The sequence below is a fragment of the Pituophis catenifer genome, unplaced genomic scaffold (genome assembly GCF_029215685.1).
Source record: "Pituophis catenifer annectens isolate HBS135680 unplaced genomic scaffold, rPitCat1.0.hap2 SCAF_6, whole genome shotgun sequence".
NCBI classification, from domain to species: domain Eukaryota; kingdom Metazoa; phylum Chordata; class Lepidosauria; order Squamata; family Colubridae; genus Pituophis; species Pituophis catenifer.
This window is the reverse complement of record NW_027256886.1, coordinates 78233018-78254145: the sequence shown is the minus strand read 5'-3', so window position 1 is coordinate 78254145 and position 21128 is coordinate 78233018. Positions and strand designations below refer to the sequence as shown.

Genomic DNA, 21128 nt, shown 5'->3' with positions numbered 1-21128 from the left:
AAAGAGAAATTGGGGGGGGAGAAAGGAAGGGTGTGTGTGTGGGGGGGATTTGGGTGAAATCGCCTCATGTGTCCATGGAGTGGGTTTTTTTTTACCCCCCCTCCCCATTATGGCTGATGATCTTGCATGGTCAAGAAGGAAAATGGCATGCAACTTGTTGACTTGGCTGTTTATTCAGCCCCTTCTCGGACGGGGACGTGACTCTCGGCCACTTTTGGGCTACTTAAATCCTGGAGAAGCGACCCCCCTGTCCCTCCCTCCCTCCCTCCAGGGAGCCATCTGCTTGAAAATGAGAATCGAAGCCTGGATTGGTCTTCTCACCCCCTCCCTCCCCCCTCCCCAATTGCTGATAACTTGCTTTTTGGAGGAAGGAGGCTGTATCTCTCTCTCTCTCTCTTTCTCTCTCTCTGCGGTTGCTCAACCGCGGGGCTCATTCTAGGCAGCAGTTTGGAAGTTGAGTCACAGGCAACTGGATTTCTTTTGCTTCCCCCCCCTTTTTTTTTTTTGAAATCTTACTGCTGTGGCTTCTCCCAAGTAGCTTCTTCAGTCTGAACCAGTTGGTTAGGAGAAGATCCCACTTGCTGAGACTGAAGGAGCTACGCTTCAATCAAAGCCCCCCCCCCCACCTCAAAAAATAAATAAATAAAAAGAAGCCCAGTTGCCATGACTCAACTTCCAGTCAACTCTACCTGGATGATAGAAGAATCTTCACCCACATTCTAGGCAGCAGTTTGGAAGGATAGGCAGCCTTGCCTCCCTCGAGACCTGCTCCCCACCCCCTGCACCCCTTTGGCCCTCCTTCCTTCTCTGCCCCTTGCAGACCATGTGGCTTGCCGGAGTCGTAAGGTTTTACTGTAATTTTGCTTCCTTAAACTCCTGCAAAGGGTAGGAAGTGAGTGGAGAACTTTCTGAAGCTTGGCAAAAGGGCTCTTTCTTGAGTCTCTGAGCATGGGGGCAAAGCAGCTTTCAAGCCATTGATTTGGGAGAATCGGTTTGGAAGAATCCAGCCGAAATACAAGTCTGCATGGCACGGTGACTGACGCGTGCCATCCTGATTTCTTCAGCCAGCAGTGTTGGGGGAGAGCTACTTCAAAGTCCAAAAGTTGGCTTAACTTTTTGAGACCCAACAAAGAGGGGTGGTTTTCAAAACTTTTTCAAAACTTTTCAAAACGTGCATTTCTTGTGATGCACAAGTGTTTTGTTAATTGCCACAATTATTCTACCACAACGGCATCTTCCATCAGCCAGCAAAGATTCCCAAGAGGAGTGACGGATGTACGTATCCTTCAGCACACTCAAGCAAAAGTGCAGAGGAACAAGCGGTTGAGCACAGTTTTCTCTAGCGTAGGGCTCCCTCTTGCGCATTACAGTCTCAAGAAACTGTTGCCTCCTTTAACATTAAGGGTTATTACACCGTGGTGAAAATGTGCACACCGGCATTCCTGCATGCAATGTGCTGTTGTTTGGCTGGATTACATGACGGGTGTCCAATCCGGAATAACTTGTAATTTAGTAATGCCATAAATATTTTGAATGCTTCTGACCTGCAGCTGCTTGGAACGTTGAAATGGACCATCTGGCTGCATGGCCAATAGCATTTTTGGAGATTACCCTTCAGGCTGAATATTTGAATTAAGTGGCCAATTCGAAAGGTCTCCTTTTTATCAGTGGGCACAGTTAGTGCTGGTATTTGTCTAGACGTGTGAAGTTTTTCTTAAGACTTGTGGAACAAATCCATTGTGGGAGGTTGAGGGGTGGATTGTTCCAATACAAGTATCCCTCAATTTACAGCAATTTGTTTAGTGATTGTTCGAAATTACAACAGGACTGAAAAAAGTGACTGATGACTAGTTTTCATACTTGTGACTGTTGCAGTGTCCCCATGGTCACATGATAAAAATTCGGCCACTTGGCATCTGGCATGTATGTATGACAGTTCCATTATCCCCAGGGTCATATGATCACCATTTGTAAACTTCTCATCCGGCTTCCGACAAGCAAAGTCAGTGGGGGAAAGCCAGATTTGGTTAACAATTGCATGATTCGCTTAACAACAGTGATTCACTTAACTGTGGCCAGTAAAATGGGACAAAACTCAACAACTGCCTTGCTTAGCAATAGAAATTTTGGGCTCAATTGTGGTTGTAAGTCCAGGACTACCTGTAACAAACATTTGTCAAAGAATCTGCCAGTCATTTCTAAGAATGCTGATGTGCAATTGCCAAACTGCAAAAGCAAACAAAAGGTGGAATAGGCATGACTTAAAATACTATTTAGAGACTTTAAGAATCAGCGGCAAGTTGTAGCTGAGGTACCCATACTTTTATGAAAATGCCTTTGTGTGTTGCGTATTTACACTTATTTAGTGGCAACAGCAACTCGCCTCAGAATCTTTACAGAATATATGCCTGCTTGTAGATAGCATTTTTATTCTACAACTTTGCTGCCTTGTGCATGGAACGTTAGAACAAATCCAGATAAAGTCATCTTCTGGTTATAAATATCTCCCTCCATCAAAAGCATTAATAAGCAATAGAGCGGGATTCTGTGACTTTTCACAGAAGACTGAACTAAAGCCCTTCGGAAGCAACATGAAGATATCATCCTGAAACTTGAAACAACATAGGGTGCATTTGTCATATACCCCAGAAAAGAATGTTTTAATAGAAGATATATGTACAGTAGTGGCCAAAATTGGGAAAAGTGTATTTTCTAAAACTAGCTAATAACACCACTTTTTTTTGGAGTAATACCATAAAATTATATATCAATGGAAAGATAATTTAATCAAGAATGTAATGCAATAACTTTTATGAAGGATTTGCTATTAGAATAGCAGTTACAGTATAAAGAAATAAAGTGAAACACGTAGAAAAAACGAGATATACAAAAATGATCACCATAGAAAAAACGAGATATACATCATCATCATGATCATCATGTCAGTTAATACTTAGTTGGGTAACCTTTAGCATTAATTACGGCCTTACAACGTCTTCCCATGGAGTGAACCAAGTCTTTAGTTCTGCAGCTGTTATAATGTGAAACCAAGATTGAATGATTGCTTCTATTAACTGGGTTTTATTGCTGTGTCGCTTCTGACTAACAAGTTTCTTTAGTCAGCTCTGTAGATTTTCAATTGGGTTAAGGTCTGGGCTGTTCCCAGGCCATTCCAGCAGTGGAATAGTATTATCTTGAAACTCCAAAAAAAGTGATGTTATTAGCCATCAAACCTCAAAAATATACTTTTCCCAAAAGGTTTCCACAATTTTGGCCTCTACTGTAGCTTAGGGTTGAACTGTGGAGTTCCTGGTGCTCTCTCAGCCTATTGTTTGTTTGCAGTCATTCCACTATCTGAGTAGTGGGGTGGGTGGGCTTTGCTCTCTGTATATATGCAGTAGCTTGCCCTGCCAGGATTCCCAGCCAAGCTCAAAGAGATTCCTCAAAAATGGTTTTACTGGCTGTAGTCCAATCTATTAGGCTTCATGTACACTTAAGATTTCCAGCAGAGGTTAATGCCAGTTTAAAATCCACACAGTACTTGCGGAGGCCTCATCAAGGTGTTGAAATATATAAACAACTTGTCTTGGCTGGACTGAGCACGAAGGAAATCTTTCCAGAATTTTTGAAAAAATAAATAAATTGAAAGCTCCAAGTCAAGTTGATTCTTGGTGGCCCCTTGAGCATGTGGATGCATATTTCTTGAGAACAATGATAAAGAGATTTGTTGTCTTTTTCAGGGCTGTTGTTTAGTGTTCTCTAAATGGTTCCCAGTTCAGGTATTGATCAGGCCAGTAGAAAAACCATGAGTAGTTGTGATAGTTACACTGATCATTTCTTCATCTTGTTCTCAGACTCAACTCTCTCATTCTTGGGTTGCCTATATCTTTTGGCATCCAATTTTTATTTCTATTCATGCTGTGTTTAATTTTTCTAAGTACCTTAGTGCAACGCAGAAACCATTTCCCCTTAAGCATTTTTGAAGGCCTACAAGGAAAAAAATTGTGTTGTCTTTTAATACCCAATTTTCTTTTCCATTGCTTCTTTGTTGTCCCTCTTCTACTTGCTGTTATATTGTAAACAGTTTAAATGAAAGGCATTTTTCAGCTTTTTGCCTGAAAAGTGTAAAACATGAAATAATTGGATAGATAATTCCTGAATGAATAAAATTGAAATTAGATAGTTAGATAGATAGATAGACAGACAGACAGACAGACAGACAGACAGACAGACAGACAGACAGACAGACAGATACATAGGCAGGCAGGCAGGCAGGCAGGCAGGCGGGAGTTATATTTGGGAGAAAGCCTCACTGAATTAATTGGATATTACTTATTTTTTATTTTAGACTTTTTATTTTGTCTTTATTATTCTTAGAAATAGCTCAGGGTTGTGAAAAAATATTCTTTCCTCCTCTTATTTTCCTCTATTTTCATACTTTAGGCAGGACTAAAACTCCTTGGTAGTACAGGGGTAAAGAGCCTTGGTAGTACAGGGGTTTAAGGCACCTTGTTATTAAGCTGGTTATTAAGACCAGCTGCCTGCAATTACTGCAGGGTTCGAATCTCGCCAAGGCTCAAGGTTGACTCAGCCTTCCATCCTTTCTAAGGTAGGTAAATTGAGGACCCAGTTGTGGGGGCAATAAGCTGACTTTGTATAAATATACAAAAGGATGAAGGCTATTGCTGAGCACATTGTAAGCCGCCCTGAGTCTCCGGAGAAGGGCGGCATATAAATCAAATTAAAAAAAAACAAAAACCTCACAGTCTCCCAGTTGTAAAAGATATAAAATAATTGGAAGTTTGATGATCATTGTGGGCTACTAGATACGAAATCGCAGGATCCAATCTGGGTTGGGACCAGAGGTTTAGTCTTATGAGTTTTCGGACTTGTACTGGAGTCCATCCTCAGGTAACCTCTCTCTAGCATAGGGATCTCCAGCCTTTGCAACTTTAAGACTTGTGGACTTCAACTTCCAAAGCAAAGCTGGCTGAGGAACTCTGGGAGTTGAAGTCCACAAGTCTTAAAGTTGCCAAGGTTGGAGACCCCTGCTCTAGCAGATTGTGTGCTAGAGAGAAGTGCTAACACACTCTGCTAGAGAGAAGTTCCCTGAGGATGGGCTCCAGCACGAGCTGAAAGCTCGGAAGGCTAAACCTCTGTCAACCTTTGACTGATCCAGACTGGATCCTGCAACATTATCCTGGGATGTGTATATTTGCCTTCATTTGTGAAATATGAAATTGTTGTATGCCAATTTAGGGGAGTTAAGGAAACACCCATCTGATAGGCACTGTGTTGAAGATGGTAGCTTTCGCTGGATGTATTTATTTAGGCAATTTATTTGCTGTCCATCTCATATCCAATGACTCTAGAGGTGAACAGCAGAGCTAACTGACTCAAAGAGTCTTTTGGTATTTTGGTGTTCTTGGTTAGAGCAGAGAGAGGCAAAAGGATTCCCCTTGGCAGCTGCACATCTGGGACCCAACCTGACATTTTTTAAAAAAGGATCAAAATAATGATATAGCAATATGATAGCTGCAAAGCAAAAGACCAGCAAATTTATTTTCAAGAATTCTTCATGACCTCACATAGACATGACAGGAAGTCTAAAATGTAGTGGGGCGGGAAATGCGATTGCACCCTATGCTTCATTGCTTAAAAAAAGAGAAAAGTGGGATTAAAAAGTATCCAAGGAGAACATTTTTGCAATATTTTGCTTTAGGATTAATTGATGATTTGTGGTTGATTGCATTCATAATGGTGGCCATTTTGTGAGCAGGCAATGCTATCTCTAGCAACCATTTTGTAAAGGTATCCAAGGTATGCTCTCAATACTTCCAGTTTTTTTTTTTTAACTGGTCATAAATTTGCTTACCCCTCTGCTGCCGAATATATTTTTTCCCCCATTAGCACATTATTTTGCACTCCTTCCCTTCAAAGCCACTGGTGGTTGTACCATCAAGAAAAACTTATCTTGATGAAGGGATTTTCAAAGTCAGGCATAGAGACATCTTTATCTGAAAGTCAGATGAGGTGGCAACCAACCAGTTTTCTCTATCCCAGTCAAGAGATCTGATCCACATGATTCAGTGTCCTGGGCAAATGAATGAAATTCTGCTCTGCAAGTTCTTAAAATGGAGATAAGCAGAAGTCTGATGACCTTGAAAGCTACAGTCCAAATGTTTTGCCTTAGGCATTTAAATGGTTCAGGCCAGTCCTGGTCACACCTGGCAAGAAAATGAACATTTTTTTTTGTAAAAAGTTTTTTATTGTTTTATACACAAGCAAACACATCATACATCAGTCATTCCGTGTGTCATCTCAGTGTTTCTTCAGTGACTTCTTCTTCCTCTTGCTACTCCTCTTTTCTTCCTTTTTTACAATATCCCTTTCTCAATACAATATTTTTATTATATCATTCTCTTATTTAATTATTAAATTATTATTAAATTATTAAATTTTCTTTATATGCGGTGGACATTGTTAATTTGTAATTTCTTTCCCATAGCTGTTGCCATCTGTCAGAAATGAACATTTTGAACAAGCCAAGGGTCACTAAACAGAGATGGATATTTACTAACAGATAGTAAGCACTGTGTATTATCCCCGGGCCCAGGAGGGGAACAGATAGGGAAGAGACAGAAAATTTCCTTTGGCAAGGAGCTACTTCTGGATATCCATTTCTGTAAATTCTGCAGATCTTCTGTATTGCCCTCTTGGCATAATAGGGGAAGATAAATAGTGGGTATGCCATTAAGCAAAGCATGTGGTGTGTAGTTGTTGGGCGTAGAAGTTAGTGGTGCTTCCTATTTCAAAATGTTTTGGGGCTTCCAATTTCTTATCTCTGAAACTTGCCAAGACTGCTTTGAAAATCTTAAGAGAAAGGGGAAGTCACAACTCTTCATGTTGTTTGTTTCATTATTCAGTGCTTTAAACTGAATAAAGTGGGGGAGGAAGCTTTTCATTTCCACTTACATTGGTGTTCAGTGGATTGGGTGCCAATCAACCTTCTGTTTGTTTGTTCTCCAGCAATACTTAAAATTTGGGGGAAATACAAGCCTTCAAAAAGTAAAGCATTATATACAGTATTACAAAAAAAATAAAAAAAATAAAGCGCCACCTTCAGATGAAGGAAAATCAGCTTCCTCCAGACTTTGCTGCCAAAAAACATGTGCCATTTATAATATTATTCCATAGCATAGAGCTAAACAAATTGAACTATGAACAGGAGTGTCTTGCTCCATTCCTGCCCCCCCCCATGCCTTAGGCAAGCTGCTAGCTATATCACTTTTCCTCTTAATTCTCAGACTGTGCAGCTTTTGATGCATCTTGCAAATTCGATGTTAAAGCTACAGAAATGATAAAAAGTGACATGAATGTTCTAAAGCTTTTATGTGAAACCTAAAATTCTTCACAATACTTCATTGTTCTTTCTTTCTATTTCAGCTCTGTACTACACAGAGAATGTCCTGACAAATGTGCAGGCTTCTCTTGAAATGAAGACCATTTGCAAGACTCCATGAACTCTTAATTCCAGTGTCACATCTACAGTTTGATAGAAATGGCCCGGGATGCCAGATCTTCACGATTAATTAAAAAAGAGGAGATAAGCAAAAAGAAACCGAGTCCTGTTAAAAAGAAATCTTGCCAAGGAATAAAAGATGCCAAGAAAGAGTCCTCAAAGAAAGAGTGTCCTACAAGCTGTAGAAAGTTAATAGAAGACCAGAACGATGGCAAGAAAAAATCCCAAAGAACTAAACCTCCAATAAATTCGCCATGCCGATTTCTCCGGAGCAGTGTAACCAAAGCCTTTTCTGGAACATCTTGGATGAACCTGGAATTAACGGATAATGTTCTCTTCCACGACCAGCCGCCTTTGAGCTACGGTGGGTTTTCCATGACTCTCCGCAGGAAACCGTTTTCCCATCGGCTGTTTCAAGCATCGACAATCACAAAAGCTAAGAAGAGCGGCCCGAGAAAAAGACAGAAAGCCAGATCAGGAATTTCCTCTGCACTAGAAAGGAAAGAAGTTGAACAGACGACAAGAGCTTTTGCACGAGATTTAAACTTGAATAGTGAATTACCTTCTCCCAAAGGAGATAAGGCCCCATGTTCTCAGGAATCAGGCTGGTCCTCTGTAGATGATAATCAAGCCAAAAAGAGAGGGATAATGCACCCCTCCAAAATTTCTGTTTCTAATAATGGTGTGACAGATACTTGTAATTCAGGAATACTAGAAGAAGGACACAGATGCGAAGATTTTGTTTCCCGTGAGCAGGCCCTGGAAGATTTGTTTACTAATACCTCAAATGAAATTTTGTCTGAGCCTCTTCTCCACCAATTACACCTTGACTTTGACACTACTTTAAGGGTACAGGAAGATGAATTGGGGACATCCGTAGAACCGTATGCGAAGAGTAACCTGACTTTACCTCCTGTCCCCCCAGAACATTTCTGTTCACATTCCTTTTCCATGTTGAGCCTTTCCTCAGAACAAGACCTGGCGTTGCATAATAAAAGTCCAGAGACGTCTCTGGAATCTCATTCCAAAACTGGACATGAGATGGTGCTACATCCCTGTGAATCCGAGGCTGCCGTTTTGATTACCTCTGAACTGATCTCAAAATTGCATCTGGATGACCCGTCTGCGCTACCGGAACCCCTGAACAAACCAGATGCTGAGCCTCCTATTGCAGAAGGAAAGTATTTGCAGTGTGCCTCTGGCTCAGAAGGTTGCTTAAAAGAACCAGACCTTGTAGGAGACACCCCTAGACCAGAGGACCTGGACCTGGTGCCAAGCAACCAAACACTTGATTCTTCTCCCTACTATAGCTGTGAGCAACCAAATGAACAATCAGTCTGTGAACAGATTTCTAGCATTTCTTTGAGTAATTTCACCTTGGATGAACTTGAACGGACTCTTGAACGGATTGCTGCAGAAACATTCACTTTAGGACCAACCTCTGCACCCTTTAATCTGGAAAGAAACACCACTAGCCCAGTCAGCAGGGAAGTGTCTAACGAAAGTTTTCCACAATCTCCTAATGCAAGGTTGACCTTGGGCGCAGGAGAGGGGAAAGAGACCGTCTTGTCATCTAACAAGTCTGTTTCAAGGCAATCAGATCCCTTGTTGCAGCTGGGGAGAGATGGAAAAATCACAAACTGTCCCCAGGATCCCAAGAAATGTGACACCAACACAGGGGTGGCATCCGAGCCCTTATCTTTTGAACCTCCAATTGGTGGGTGCCTTGCCTCTTTGCAACCTGTGGTGGAAAAGAAAAAAAGAAGGCGTTGTGGAGTTTGTGAACCTTGTCTGCGGAAAACTAACTGTGAAGAGTGTAGCTGCTGTAGGAAACGCAAAACTAGCCACCGGATATGTAAAAAGAGAAAATGTGAAGAACTGAAGAAGCCCCCATTGTCCATTCCAGCCTCAAAGCAGCCTGCAGAGGTAAACAGATTCGTTTCAATATTGCTTCAATTACTGGGATTTGATTTAAGTGTCTGAAATCTATTTGCCCTTAATGAGAAATAATGGTTGGATTTCCGATGGTATGAGATACACTGAAATCAAACCAGTTAAAGCAGGGATGTCCAACCTTGGCCACTTTTAAGCAGTAGTGAAATCTGAACTGGTTTACTACCGGTTCACTAGCTGTGCAGCGCGCGCCAAACATGAGCTGTGCATTCGCAAAGGGAGACTTGGGAAGGTAAGTAGAACAGCTGTGTGAAGGGGTGATCAGCTGTGGCACGTGATCACGGAACCTTTTAAAAAACTTTTTAAAGGCATTTTTACTAATGGTTCGGGCGAATAGGTAGTAAAAAAGGCTTTAAAAAATTAAGAAAAGGGCTCCGACGATCACACGCCTTGCCTTTTTTTTTCTTTTGTAAAGTATTTTTTACTACCGCTTCCAGCAAATAGGTAGTAAAAAAATGCTTTAAAAAAGTAAAAAAAAAAAAAAAAAAAAAGCTCCGACGATCACACGCCTTGCCTTTTTTTTTCTTTTTTAAAGTATTTTTTACTACCTATTCGCCTGAACCAGTAGTAAGAAAATGCCTAAAAAGTAAAAAAAAAAAAAAAAAACTTCTGACAATCAGCTGAGCGATGTGTGATTGTAGGAACTTTTTTTTTTTTAACTTTTTAAAGCATTTTTAACTACCGGTAGTAAAAAAAATGCTTAAAAAATAAAAAAAAAAGATCGCACGTTGCTCAGCTGATCGTTGGAACTTTTTTTTTTTACATTTTTTCCTACCAGTTCGGGCGAACCTGCCCGAACCGGTAGCATTTCACCCCTGCTTTTAAGGCATGTGGACTTCAACTCCCAGAATTCTCTAGCCAGCACGTGGCCAAGGTTGGATGCCCCTGACTTAAAGTTTCGCATGTGAATTCTGTTGCAGAGCTGGTATTAAGTAGAATGCACTTCACATAATTTTTGAGCAATTAAGAACAATTTCAAAAGAGGTGGTGAATCCCTTGTTAGCAAATACCATTCAATTGGTATTTGGTATTTAATTGTGGTTAATGTTTTGTAAGGAGATGGCTAAGACTCCATTCTGTCCTAGAATAGAATAGAATGAATGAGCTGGAAGGGACCTTGGAGGTCTTCTAGTCCTGCCCCCTGCTCAAGCAGGAGAACCTATACTATTTCAGATAAGTGACTGTCTAGTCTCTTCTTAAAAACCTCCGGTGATGGAGCGCCCACAATTTCTGGAGGCAAGCTGTTCCACTGGTTAATTGTCCTCACTGTTGGGAAGTTTCTCCTTAATTCCAGGTTGCTTCTCTCTTTGATCAGTTTCCGACCATTGTTTCTTGTCCTGCCCGCCTGGAGAATAATCCTGTTCTATTCTAATAATTGAATGTTGCTGGTTGGATTTATTTCAAGATGGTGGTGCACTTCCAATATGGAGTGCATTCAGAAAAACTGTCTGCCTTGATTTCAAAACTTCTGTTTCCTTTTACATTTTGTCTTACAACCGTTGTTTTGTAGTCTTTTAGAGCAGGGCTCCATTGTCAAGTAGTCTGTAGCTCCAGAGTAAGCGGGAAGAATTGCTCTGTTATGCTTCCTTTCACCATCTATCCCAGGCATTCTTAAACTGTGGCCCGCGGGCCTGCCAGTGCAAAGTATCCGGCCCGTGGAGTGGTGTAATTAAGCCCCACCTCTCACTGTGGGCCTTATCGTCTAGTGAGCCAGCTGGAATGCCAGCTGAGGGCCAGCTGAGGAGTGATCTCGCCGGTGCAGCCTTGAAAAGCATCTCTGGGCTTGTAAAGTACTGCTTTAAATTAAACAGTCTTTGAAAACAATTTAAACCAGAGTTTAAGGAGAAAGGCAAAAAATTTGGACTGTTAAATTGGCCACGCCCACCCAGTCATATGACCACCTAGCCACGCCCACCCACCCAGTTTGCGCCCCACCCACCCAACAGCTTGAGGGACTGTGAATCGGCCCCCTGTTTAAAAAGTTTGAGGACCCCTGATCTATCCTGTTGGAATTGCAGGTAGTCCTCATCTTAACGACAACTTTGGACAATTGAGTCCAAAATTTCTGTTGCTAAGCAAGACAGTTGAGTTGAGTTTTCCTCCCATTTTATGACCTTTCTTGTCATAGTTGCAAGTGAATCACTGCAATTGTTAGGTTTGTGACAGGGTTGTTAAGTGAATCTGGCTTCCTCATTGACTTCGTTTGTCAGAAGGTTGCAAAAGATGATTATGTGACCCCAGACACTGCAACTGTCATAAATACATACAGACGCCAAATGTCCAAATTTTGATAATCTGTCCATAGGTATCATGACGGTCATAAGTGTGAATAACGGTCATAAATCACTTTTTTTCAGTGCCTTTGTATCTTTGAACATTTACTAAAACAGAACTATTTGTATGTATTTCCGCTCCCTACCTTGCCTTAGTCTAAATTTTTTGTTATGCCCAGAAATGCAACCTTTCTACTGTACTGCTACAACCAATTCAAGGGTGGGAAATCTAGAATTTTCCAGATGTTGCTGGACTATAGCTTCGGCTTACTGCACCATTGGCTATGCACAGAGTTAGATCAGCACCAGCTGGAAAGGCAGATGTTTCCCACCTTTGAATATTACTCTATGCTTGATTTTTTCTGTTAATTAACAACCTGGTCCTCTGGCATCATGATAATTTAGTCACCAGAAATTAAAAAAAAAAGTAAAATAATAAAATACCATATGATTGGTAACCAGAACAAATGTATTTATTTGGTTTTTATTGCATCTTCGTTGCTTTTATAACTAACTCAAAACAGTGAAATATATAAAAGACTAATAATCCTGAAAAGAGGAGAAAATATACGTAATTTCTCATCTTTTTTTTCCTTCCTGAAATAGAGCAGTGTAATGTTGTGGTTTATCACAGTAAAAATAACTCTCTTCAAACAGAGGGAATGAATGTACTTTGGGGCTACTTTTAAGAGGAAATCAGATGTGATTCTGTGGCATATGGCAAGCCTGGAACTTCTCAGAGATGTCAAGCAGAGAATCCAGGCTGCCTCTGAGTTTAGCCAGAGGATGGAGCTATAAGCAAATTGGCTAGGCCAGCAGGAAGCATTTAGCCCAGACAATAATGTTAGAAGGGAAGCTGGTTTTGGTTTCCTTTTCTAGTTTATTTTACCTTTGCCAAACAGAACCTTGAATTTTTCTGTTCCCTGGGGGTCAATCTTGTATATCAAAAGAAGTTTTACAGCAGATCTAGGAGCCTGAAAGACTGAGAGCATCTCTGAACTTCGATGTCGTTTAAATTCAATCTGAAGTATTTTTGTGGAAAAATATGCTCCTATATTGATATTAATCTTTCCTTGTCTCAACTGAGGAAACTTATTTCTTCCTCCTTGCACTTGAATAGGCTCTTTAGCTGACGGGAAATGCAGACTTACTCGATTTTGAGTTTCCTTCAGCATTGTATTGTAGATGCTATTCGTGTCTTGGGCAGTATTCAAAGAACCCTTGTGATAATGCAAGGCTGGGGTCTGTCAAATTGAATTCCCTGTGATTGTAATGGTTGATGGAAAAGAATAATCTTTCCTGTAAAGTGTGGATCAGCTCTAGGATCATTCATGAATGGGACCGTTATGCCACTTTACATGGGTGCATTTGATGTTACGATAAACCAAAATTCCTTCCTTCATTCAATCAGTTTACATTGTCTCGCCCACATAACATATGACTGAGAGTGGTGTATGCCTTAAAACAACATATTTGTTTACTTTAAATAACTTCTATAACCCCTCCTCTTAAATAAGTAATGCTACAAAATAAAATAGGGATAGTATCAAGATTATGTGAAGGGTAGTACTTTTTATACTACTTTGGTAAGACCACACCTGGAATATTATGTCCAGTTTTTGTCACGACGAAAGGAAAAAAAGATGTTTATTTATTATTCATTTATTGGTTTGATTTATATGCCACCCTTCTCCGGAGACTCAGGGTGGCTGACAATGCGCTAAGCAACAGCCTTCATACTTTTGTATATACCTGCTTAGTAGGGCTTTTGCCCCCACTAAGCGGTGTTCTTTCTTTATACAAAGTCAGCTTATTGCCCCCACAATCCGGGTCCTCATTTTACCTACCTCGAAAGGATGGAAGGCTGAGTCAACCTTGAGCCTGGTGAGATTTGAACTTGCAGTAATTGCAGGCAGCTGGTACTACTTAACAGCACTTTAGTCTGATGCGCCACCAGAAAGAGTGCAGAGAAGAGCAGCAGAGATGATTAGGGGAAAACATACAATTAACACTTGCATGAACTGGGTGTGTCTAGTCCCGTGATGGTGAACCTATGGCACGCGTGCCAGAGGTGGCATGCAGAGCCCTCTCTGCTGGCATGCGCACCGTTGCCCCAGGTCAGATCTCCGTGGCATTTCTTTCGTGAGCTTCTGTTTCCCTGCAAACAACGAAACAAGCTCACAATAGAAAAATATCTTACCGCTTGCCACGCTGCTGGTGTTGGGATGCCCTGTCTCCCGCCGGCCAGCTGGTCTTCGGGTCTCTGCTGCGTGTCCGCATATGTCTGTGCATGCGTGCATGTCCATGCATGAGCATGTACTTTTCAGTTTGGGCATGCGCACGCATGCAGTTTGGGCACTCAGTGGATAAAAGGTTCCCCATCACTGTTCTATCCAGTATTTGGGATTCTCTTAACATAAGATTTTAAAGCTCTACAACCTTGATGGCACGCAGAGCCCTCCCTCTCTGTTTTTTTAAAACACAATATATCCTTGAGGGACATCAGGGGTCACTGCAAAAGGTGCCAATTTGACTAGGCAAACTAGAAAGAAATATGGTCAGTGTTCAAACCATACTGTGAAAGAGATTTGAGTCCAAATGATATATGTTGCCTTATTACAGTCCCTAATGAAAATTGAATTCAAGTAAAACTTCCTTATATATGAGGAACATATCTTTAATTTTAGAAGGGGGTTTGGATTCTTATCCTCTTTCAAAGAGACTAATTTTATGAGCTGACATAAATCTAGGATGCACCTTAAAGATTTATAAATTCTGTATCTTCCAGAAATCTTGCCCATATCATCAGTATGCCTACCCTATTTCCCCCCAAATAAACCATCCCCTGATAATAAGCCTAATCGGGCTTTTGAGTGCATGGCAATAAGGCCAAGCGCTTATTTCAGGGTTCAGAAAAATATAAGACAGGGTCTTATTTTATGGGAAACACGGTAGTTGCTCACTCACATCCTATTTTCTTGAGGTGCAAAATTTTATTGAAGCCAAGGGAATGAAATAATAAAAATTTAGGATTGGCCAATCGGAGAACCAGAGTATAAGAGTGACATACGGACATAAGATCTCCATATCGGAGATACGGAGGATCCCGGATCTGCGCATCTTCCGCCATGCTCTTAAGACCCTCTTATTCCAGCAAGCCGGCCTGGCCTAATTTTTCTCCCCTTTTAAATTTTAAATTGAAATTTTAATTTGTTTTAAATTTATTGGGATTTTAATTGTCGTGGGCCAATATTATTTAATTTGGTTTTAAATTGTTTTTAACTTTTGCATTTCTGTATTTTATCTTGTGCCTGTTCACCGCCCTGAGTCCTTCGGAAGTAGGGCAGTATACAAATTTAATAAAACTAAACTAAACTAAACTTTCTGTGGTTCAGTCTTGCTGAAATTGTATGTCAGTCCCTTGAAGTAGTTTGTGAATGGTTGCCCTTATCTTTCCTAATATCCTGAGTGTCATAAACAAGCTGTTGTCAAATTACAGTTGTAATACAGATGTATCAAGATGCAAGATTTGAGAGTAAAATGATGAGCAGTGTACTGGTTAATCCTTTTTCCTTAATTCAGTATTAAGGCCAGGAATGATATATCATGCATTTTTACTCAGATTTGAAAATAGCCACATATGTGAACATTCAGTTCTCTGTAATTTCAGATGCTTTAAAACTTGGTGTAGAATTAATGCTTATTTTATTACTGGTTGAAATCTGATAAGTTGTAGACATTATAAAATGCAAAAAAATGAATGCAGTGTTTTCAGCAGAGTAAAACTGAATCAAGTGCAGGCAAGTACATCATGCTGAAAATGTAGTTTATGTTGCCTCGCATCCAAGTGTCTGATATTAAGTACGTAGGATACCCACTCACATTCGATTGGTGTTTTCTCAAGCTGGGAAACTTGAAGATGTATGGACTTCAACTCCCAAAATTCCCTAGCTAGCATGTTGGCTAAGGAATTCTGGGAGTTGAAGTACACACATCTTCAAGTTGTCAAGGTTAAGAAACACTGCATTAGATAGTTTTATCAAATGTGTTAATAAGCTAGAATGTGTGTTGGCAACCCGCACTCCTGAGCTGCATGCGGCTTTTTGACCTCTTTCCTGTGGCTCCTGACCTGGTCTCTGCCCCAAGATACTGGCCCAATCTGGCCGTGGCCAACGCCAACCTCGCTAACACAAGGGCTGGCGGGATAGGAATGGGATCTGAGAGGAGGATACGATGAAAGGGGGACAGATCCGCAGCTGAGGAGCGAGCATGAGTCACGATGGCAGCGGCTTTGCCGAAGATGATCCTCCTCCTCACGCAACCCCCTGGCTGGCTGTTGCAGGACCAGGAGGGTGCGCATAAGCGGGGATACCCTCAAGCGAGCGGCTGGGTTCGGCCAAAGAGCAGCAAATGCGTGCGGAACTGGCGGGTTGACTGGCTGACGGGCGAGCATCTTTGGCGAGGGCTTTCTCTGAGCCTGATCCCCAGGGTGGGCGTGCAAGTTTTGGTGGGGCCAGCCCCCTTTTCCCGCTGCCCTGAGCTGCTTTACTCCTGCAGTGGAATTGATTGAAAAGCATCCTCCGAGCGGCAAAAGTCCCCCGTGTAAAGCCGCCCGGAGGATGCTTTTCAATCAACGCTGCCAGTGGAATCACTCCGCTCGCTTGAGGAGGTTATTCTGGTTCATGCGCGCCCTCCCGGCCCCGCAACAGCTGGCCAGGGGGTCGCATGAGGAGGAGGAGGAGGGTTGTCTTCGGCGAAGCTGCAGCAGCTCATGCTCACTCCTTAGCCAGCTGGATTTCCAAAATTGCCAAGAAGAAAGAAAAGGAGGAGTAGCGAAGAGCCCCAAGGAGACCTCGCCTGATCGGCTTTCTGAGAGAGAGAGAAGAGACACAGAGACGGATGGACAGACAGAGGGGGGAGGGGGAGAGAGAGAGAGAGAGAAGGGAAGAAAAACAGAGAGAAAGAGAAATGAGAAAATGATGGAGAGAGAGAAAGAGGAAAAAGAAAAACAAAAGAGAGAGATAGGGGGAGAGGGAGAGAGAAATGAGACAGAGCTGGAGGGAGAGAGCGAGAGAGAGGGAAAAGAGAGAGAAACATGAGAGAGAGTAGGGGGAGAGAGAGACGGAGAGAGATGAGAAAGCTGGAGGGAGAGAAGGAGAGGGAAAAGAGAGGGAAAAAATGAGACAGAATAGCTTTACTTCAGTACATACCTCCTGAGGCGCTTGTTTGTGCTGTAGATGCTTCCAAAATTATATTGCCCACTTTTGATGATGCCAGATTATGATATGATATGATTTTCTGCAAAATTTTGGTGGAAAATGAAAGAAAATAGGTGTGTTATTCCTTTGACAGATTTAACACACCTAACAAGCATTAAATTACCCCTTCTCCACATAGGAGTGGGAAAAAATATGCATTGCATCCTTATAACAATATGTTTAAAACAGTGCCATGAACCCGATGGCCCTAATCTACTTTTGCCATATTTCTTGATTCTCTGAAAACTCCCAAACTAGGATAGGGGCACAATAAATCATCTCCTTCCCCTCTTATTGTTTTCATTATTATAGAGTTCGATCTTGCTTTTCTATATCCTTCACCTTTTGTTTATATTATCCACCAACTTTTTGTAACCCATTATGAATAATGTATCCCATGAGATGCCGTAATTTTGAGCAGTTTGGAGAACCGGCAAATACCATCTCTGGCTGGCCCCAGAGTGAAGTGGGAATGGAGATTTTGCAATATCCTTTCCCCAGGAGTGGAGAGGGAATGGGGATTTTGCAGTATCCTTCCCCTGGAGTGGGATGGGAATGGAGATTTTGTAGTATCCTTCCCCTGCCACACCCACCAAGCCACACCCACAGAACCGGTAGTAAAAAAAATTGGATTTCACCACTGACATTAACCACATAAAAGCATACACACACACAGCCAGATACTGGTCACTGTAATATTAGTTGCCTCAAAGTGAAGGATTATATTTGGACACACTTCACACTACTTGAAAAATAACGCCTAAAATTTTAGTATTCTCAAGAGAGAGATACAAACAGCTATATTTTTATTTATTTATTGAATTTATATTGCTGCCTATTCGCCCATGATGACTCAAAGCGGCTTACAGAATATAAAACCCCATTTAAAAGAATAAAAACTAACAAAAAGAATCAAATAAATTAATATAGTACAATATAACAAAATCACTCCCACCCCTCGCCCCAGCGACAGCAGATCACATGAGCCATTTAATGGGCTCCATCCCACTCTGGGTTCCCCAGGCCCGCTGGCAGAACCAGGTCTTCAGTGCCTTCCGGAAGAGTATTAGAGTGGGGGCCATTCTAATTGCTGAGGGAATGATGTTCCAGAGAGAGGGAGCCACCATGGAGAAGGCCCTTCTTCTGGGTCCCACCTGGTGTATCTCCCTCCGGGATGGAACCTGCAACATTCCCTGTCTCCCCGCTCTGATGAGTCGGGTAGATATGACTGGCAAGAGACGGTCCCTCAGATAACCTGGTCGCAAGCCATGATATGGTATATGATCCTAAACACCCCTCATATAAAAACTGTGCAACTAAATCTCTGCCGAGAAAACTTTTTAAGGACCGCTGGTATAAATAGTGCCTCTCCAGAATAAAGCAAGATCACAGAGCTATGCCTGATTTGGGACAGTACACTATTAATGGGCCCAATGCTTACCACAGGATTGCTCTTTTGAGAACAGGCAACAGAATTTCATTTTTAATGTGTACCATGTGCTCACAGTAAAAAATAACAATAAAGATGATCTTATCTTATATATCATCACCCAGTATTTAAGATTTTAGCTTGCTCTTATCAGATGTCCCTTGAGCTGCCAAGCAAACAGAAGGATCCAATTTTGGAATAATTCATCTCCAATGTTTCATCTTGACCGCATTCAGCCAACATTCAAGGTGTTGGTTACCACCTTAAAAGCGCTCCATGGCATAGGACCTAGTTATCTCCGAGACCGCCTTCTGCCACCGACGACCTCCCATCGACCCGTGCGCTCCCACAGAGAGGGCCTCCTCGGGGTGCCATCAGCCAAGCAATGCAGGCTGGCGACCCCCAGGGGGAGGGCCTTCTCTGTGGGGGCACCCACCCTCGAATCAGCTGCCCCCAGAGATAAGGAGAATTCAAGACCTCCGTGCCTTCCGCCGTGCCCTTAAAACTTTCCTTTTCCAACAAGCCGGGCTGGCCTAACAAATCCTTTTAAATGATTTTAAATTTGTTTTTTAAAATTTTTGGCCAAGTTGAGATATTTCCTTTTAATCTGTTCTTAATGTTTATATTATGTGTTTTTATCTGGCTGTACACCGCCCTGAGTTCCCAGGAAGAAGGGCGGTATATAAATTTGAAGTAAAATAAAAAATAAAATAAAAACATGCATAGAGTTCCTTTTAAACCAATGGATGTATAAGACAACAGTACTGCATTAATCACATACAAAAGTGTTGCAGTGTGTTTATTTGCTAGTGCTGGAGGGTGATATTTGAAGCTAGTCACTACTGAATTAATACAGAAATTAAATAATGCAGTTCCACCTAAATCATCTTTGCATAGCTATTTCTCGAGTGTGCAGTCACTGCACACTGCGACAAACTTTTAAGCTAGAATTTTAATAAGTTTACTCATCAACAATCACATGCGTCAATCTCAGTAGATTTTTTAAGTTTGTACCACATCCTTGATCTAGAGATAAAATCAAATGCAAACTTAAATTCATTGAAAGTGGCATATAATGTGGATCCACCTTTAAGCAGTATATTTTTCCACTAGATGCTATAAAATAAGAGTATCAGCTACAATCAGATGCCTTTCTCTGAAATCATCTGTAGCTTGGGATTGAACTAAAAGTCCTTGGTGCTCTTTGAGCTTGGCCATTTGCATGAAGATGTTTCATTATGAACCTTGGTGGCCCAGCGGTTAGAGTGCAGTACTACCGGCTACTTCTGTTGACTGCTGGCTGCCTGCAATTTGGCAGTTCAAATCTCACCAGGCTCAAGGTTGACTCAGCCTTCCATCCTTCTGAGGTGGGTATAATGAGGACCCAAACTGTTGGGGACAATAGGCTGACTCTGTAAACCGCTTAGAGAGGGCTGTAAAGCACTGTGAAGCGGTATATAAGTCTAAGTGCTATTGCTATTACCCAACTAATCAGTACACATCAGTTGCTCAGAAAGCACAATAACTCCATAGTAAATGAGATTGCAGATAATGCAGACTAGACTCTGTCTTCCCCAATAACCTTGGTGCATTGTAGACCTGGGTCATTCTCTTCCATTCTCAATTGCCTTATCTCTGAGGAATATGATTGACGGTTGTCCATTTGGAGGCCTTGATGAATGTTTTAGAACCCTTCATGTAAAAACGAGCCTGAGCACATCATTCTAAGCTGTATTGTTCTTTGTACACTATATTGTCTATATCTAGATCAGAGTTGAAGTCCATCCATTTAAATTTGCTTAGGTTTAGTAACACTGCCATAAAACATTTGCAACTACATGTATTATCGGTTCTTATATGAGCTGTGGTGGCGCAGTCATTAGAATGCAGTATTGCAAGCTAATTCAACTCACTGCCAGTTCAATCCTCACCAGCTCAAGGTTGACTCAGCCTTCCATCCTTCTGAGGTCAGTAAAATGAGGACCCAGGCTGTTGAGGGCAGTATTTTGACACTAAACCGCTTACAGAAGGCTGTAAAGCACTGTAAATCTAAAGTCTATAATGTCTATAAAATCTATATTAAAGTCTATAAAATCTATAAGTCTAAATGCTATTGCTTATTTGGTTTTGACTAACAAATCTCTGCCCAAGTCACTAAAAAAGAAGGATGGGATCTTAAAATGGAAAGCAATTAAAAGAAGGAATTAAAATGACTCCAACAGGATCCTGTTCAAGAAAAGAAGGAATTTTAGCATTTCTGCCTGTCTTTTTCCAGGTTTCTTTGATTTCTCTTGATCTTATTATAGAGTGAGGTTTTGCTGCTTCACCCTTTTCTTCAAACACTATTTCTTTTCCTTCTAATAAACAGCTTCCTATTCTTTTAACTTCTTTCTGTTGTTTTGTTTCAAGATTTATTTCCTTGGGCATTTTGATAGGGAGAAAAGAATTTTGCAACTTGAATGTACTGTTTGATACTGTTTCCATTCCTTTTAATTGCATCAGGAATGCACTTTGTTCAGTCTAATTCTGTTGGTAAAATTATTACCCGTGCTTAGCTCACAAGGCCATTGAAATAAACTGAAAAGGCCCATTCAGGATAAAAATACTTACCTCTGGATTCTCACTGTCGGGAATGTGCCACATATTATGAAATTGTTAATATTTAATTTTCATATGACTGTGAGTTTACAGTT

The 21128-nt window shown here is 41.3% G+C and overlaps 1 protein-coding gene across 1 annotated transcript in view; it reads left to right on the top strand.

Annotated features, from left to right (window-relative positions):
• Positions 1–7500: 7500 nt before the first annotated feature.
• The window catches only part of TET1 (tet methylcytosine dioxygenase 1), an 88663-nt gene continuing 75035 nt past the window's right edge, over positions 7501–21128 (top strand). The window contains exon 1 of the mRNA XM_070945801.1: positions 7501–9448. Coding sequence (XP_070801902.1) covers positions 7562–9448 — 1887 coding nt within the window. The 5' untranslated portion in view covers positions 7501–7561. The remainder of the gene's footprint in view (positions 9449–21128) is intronic.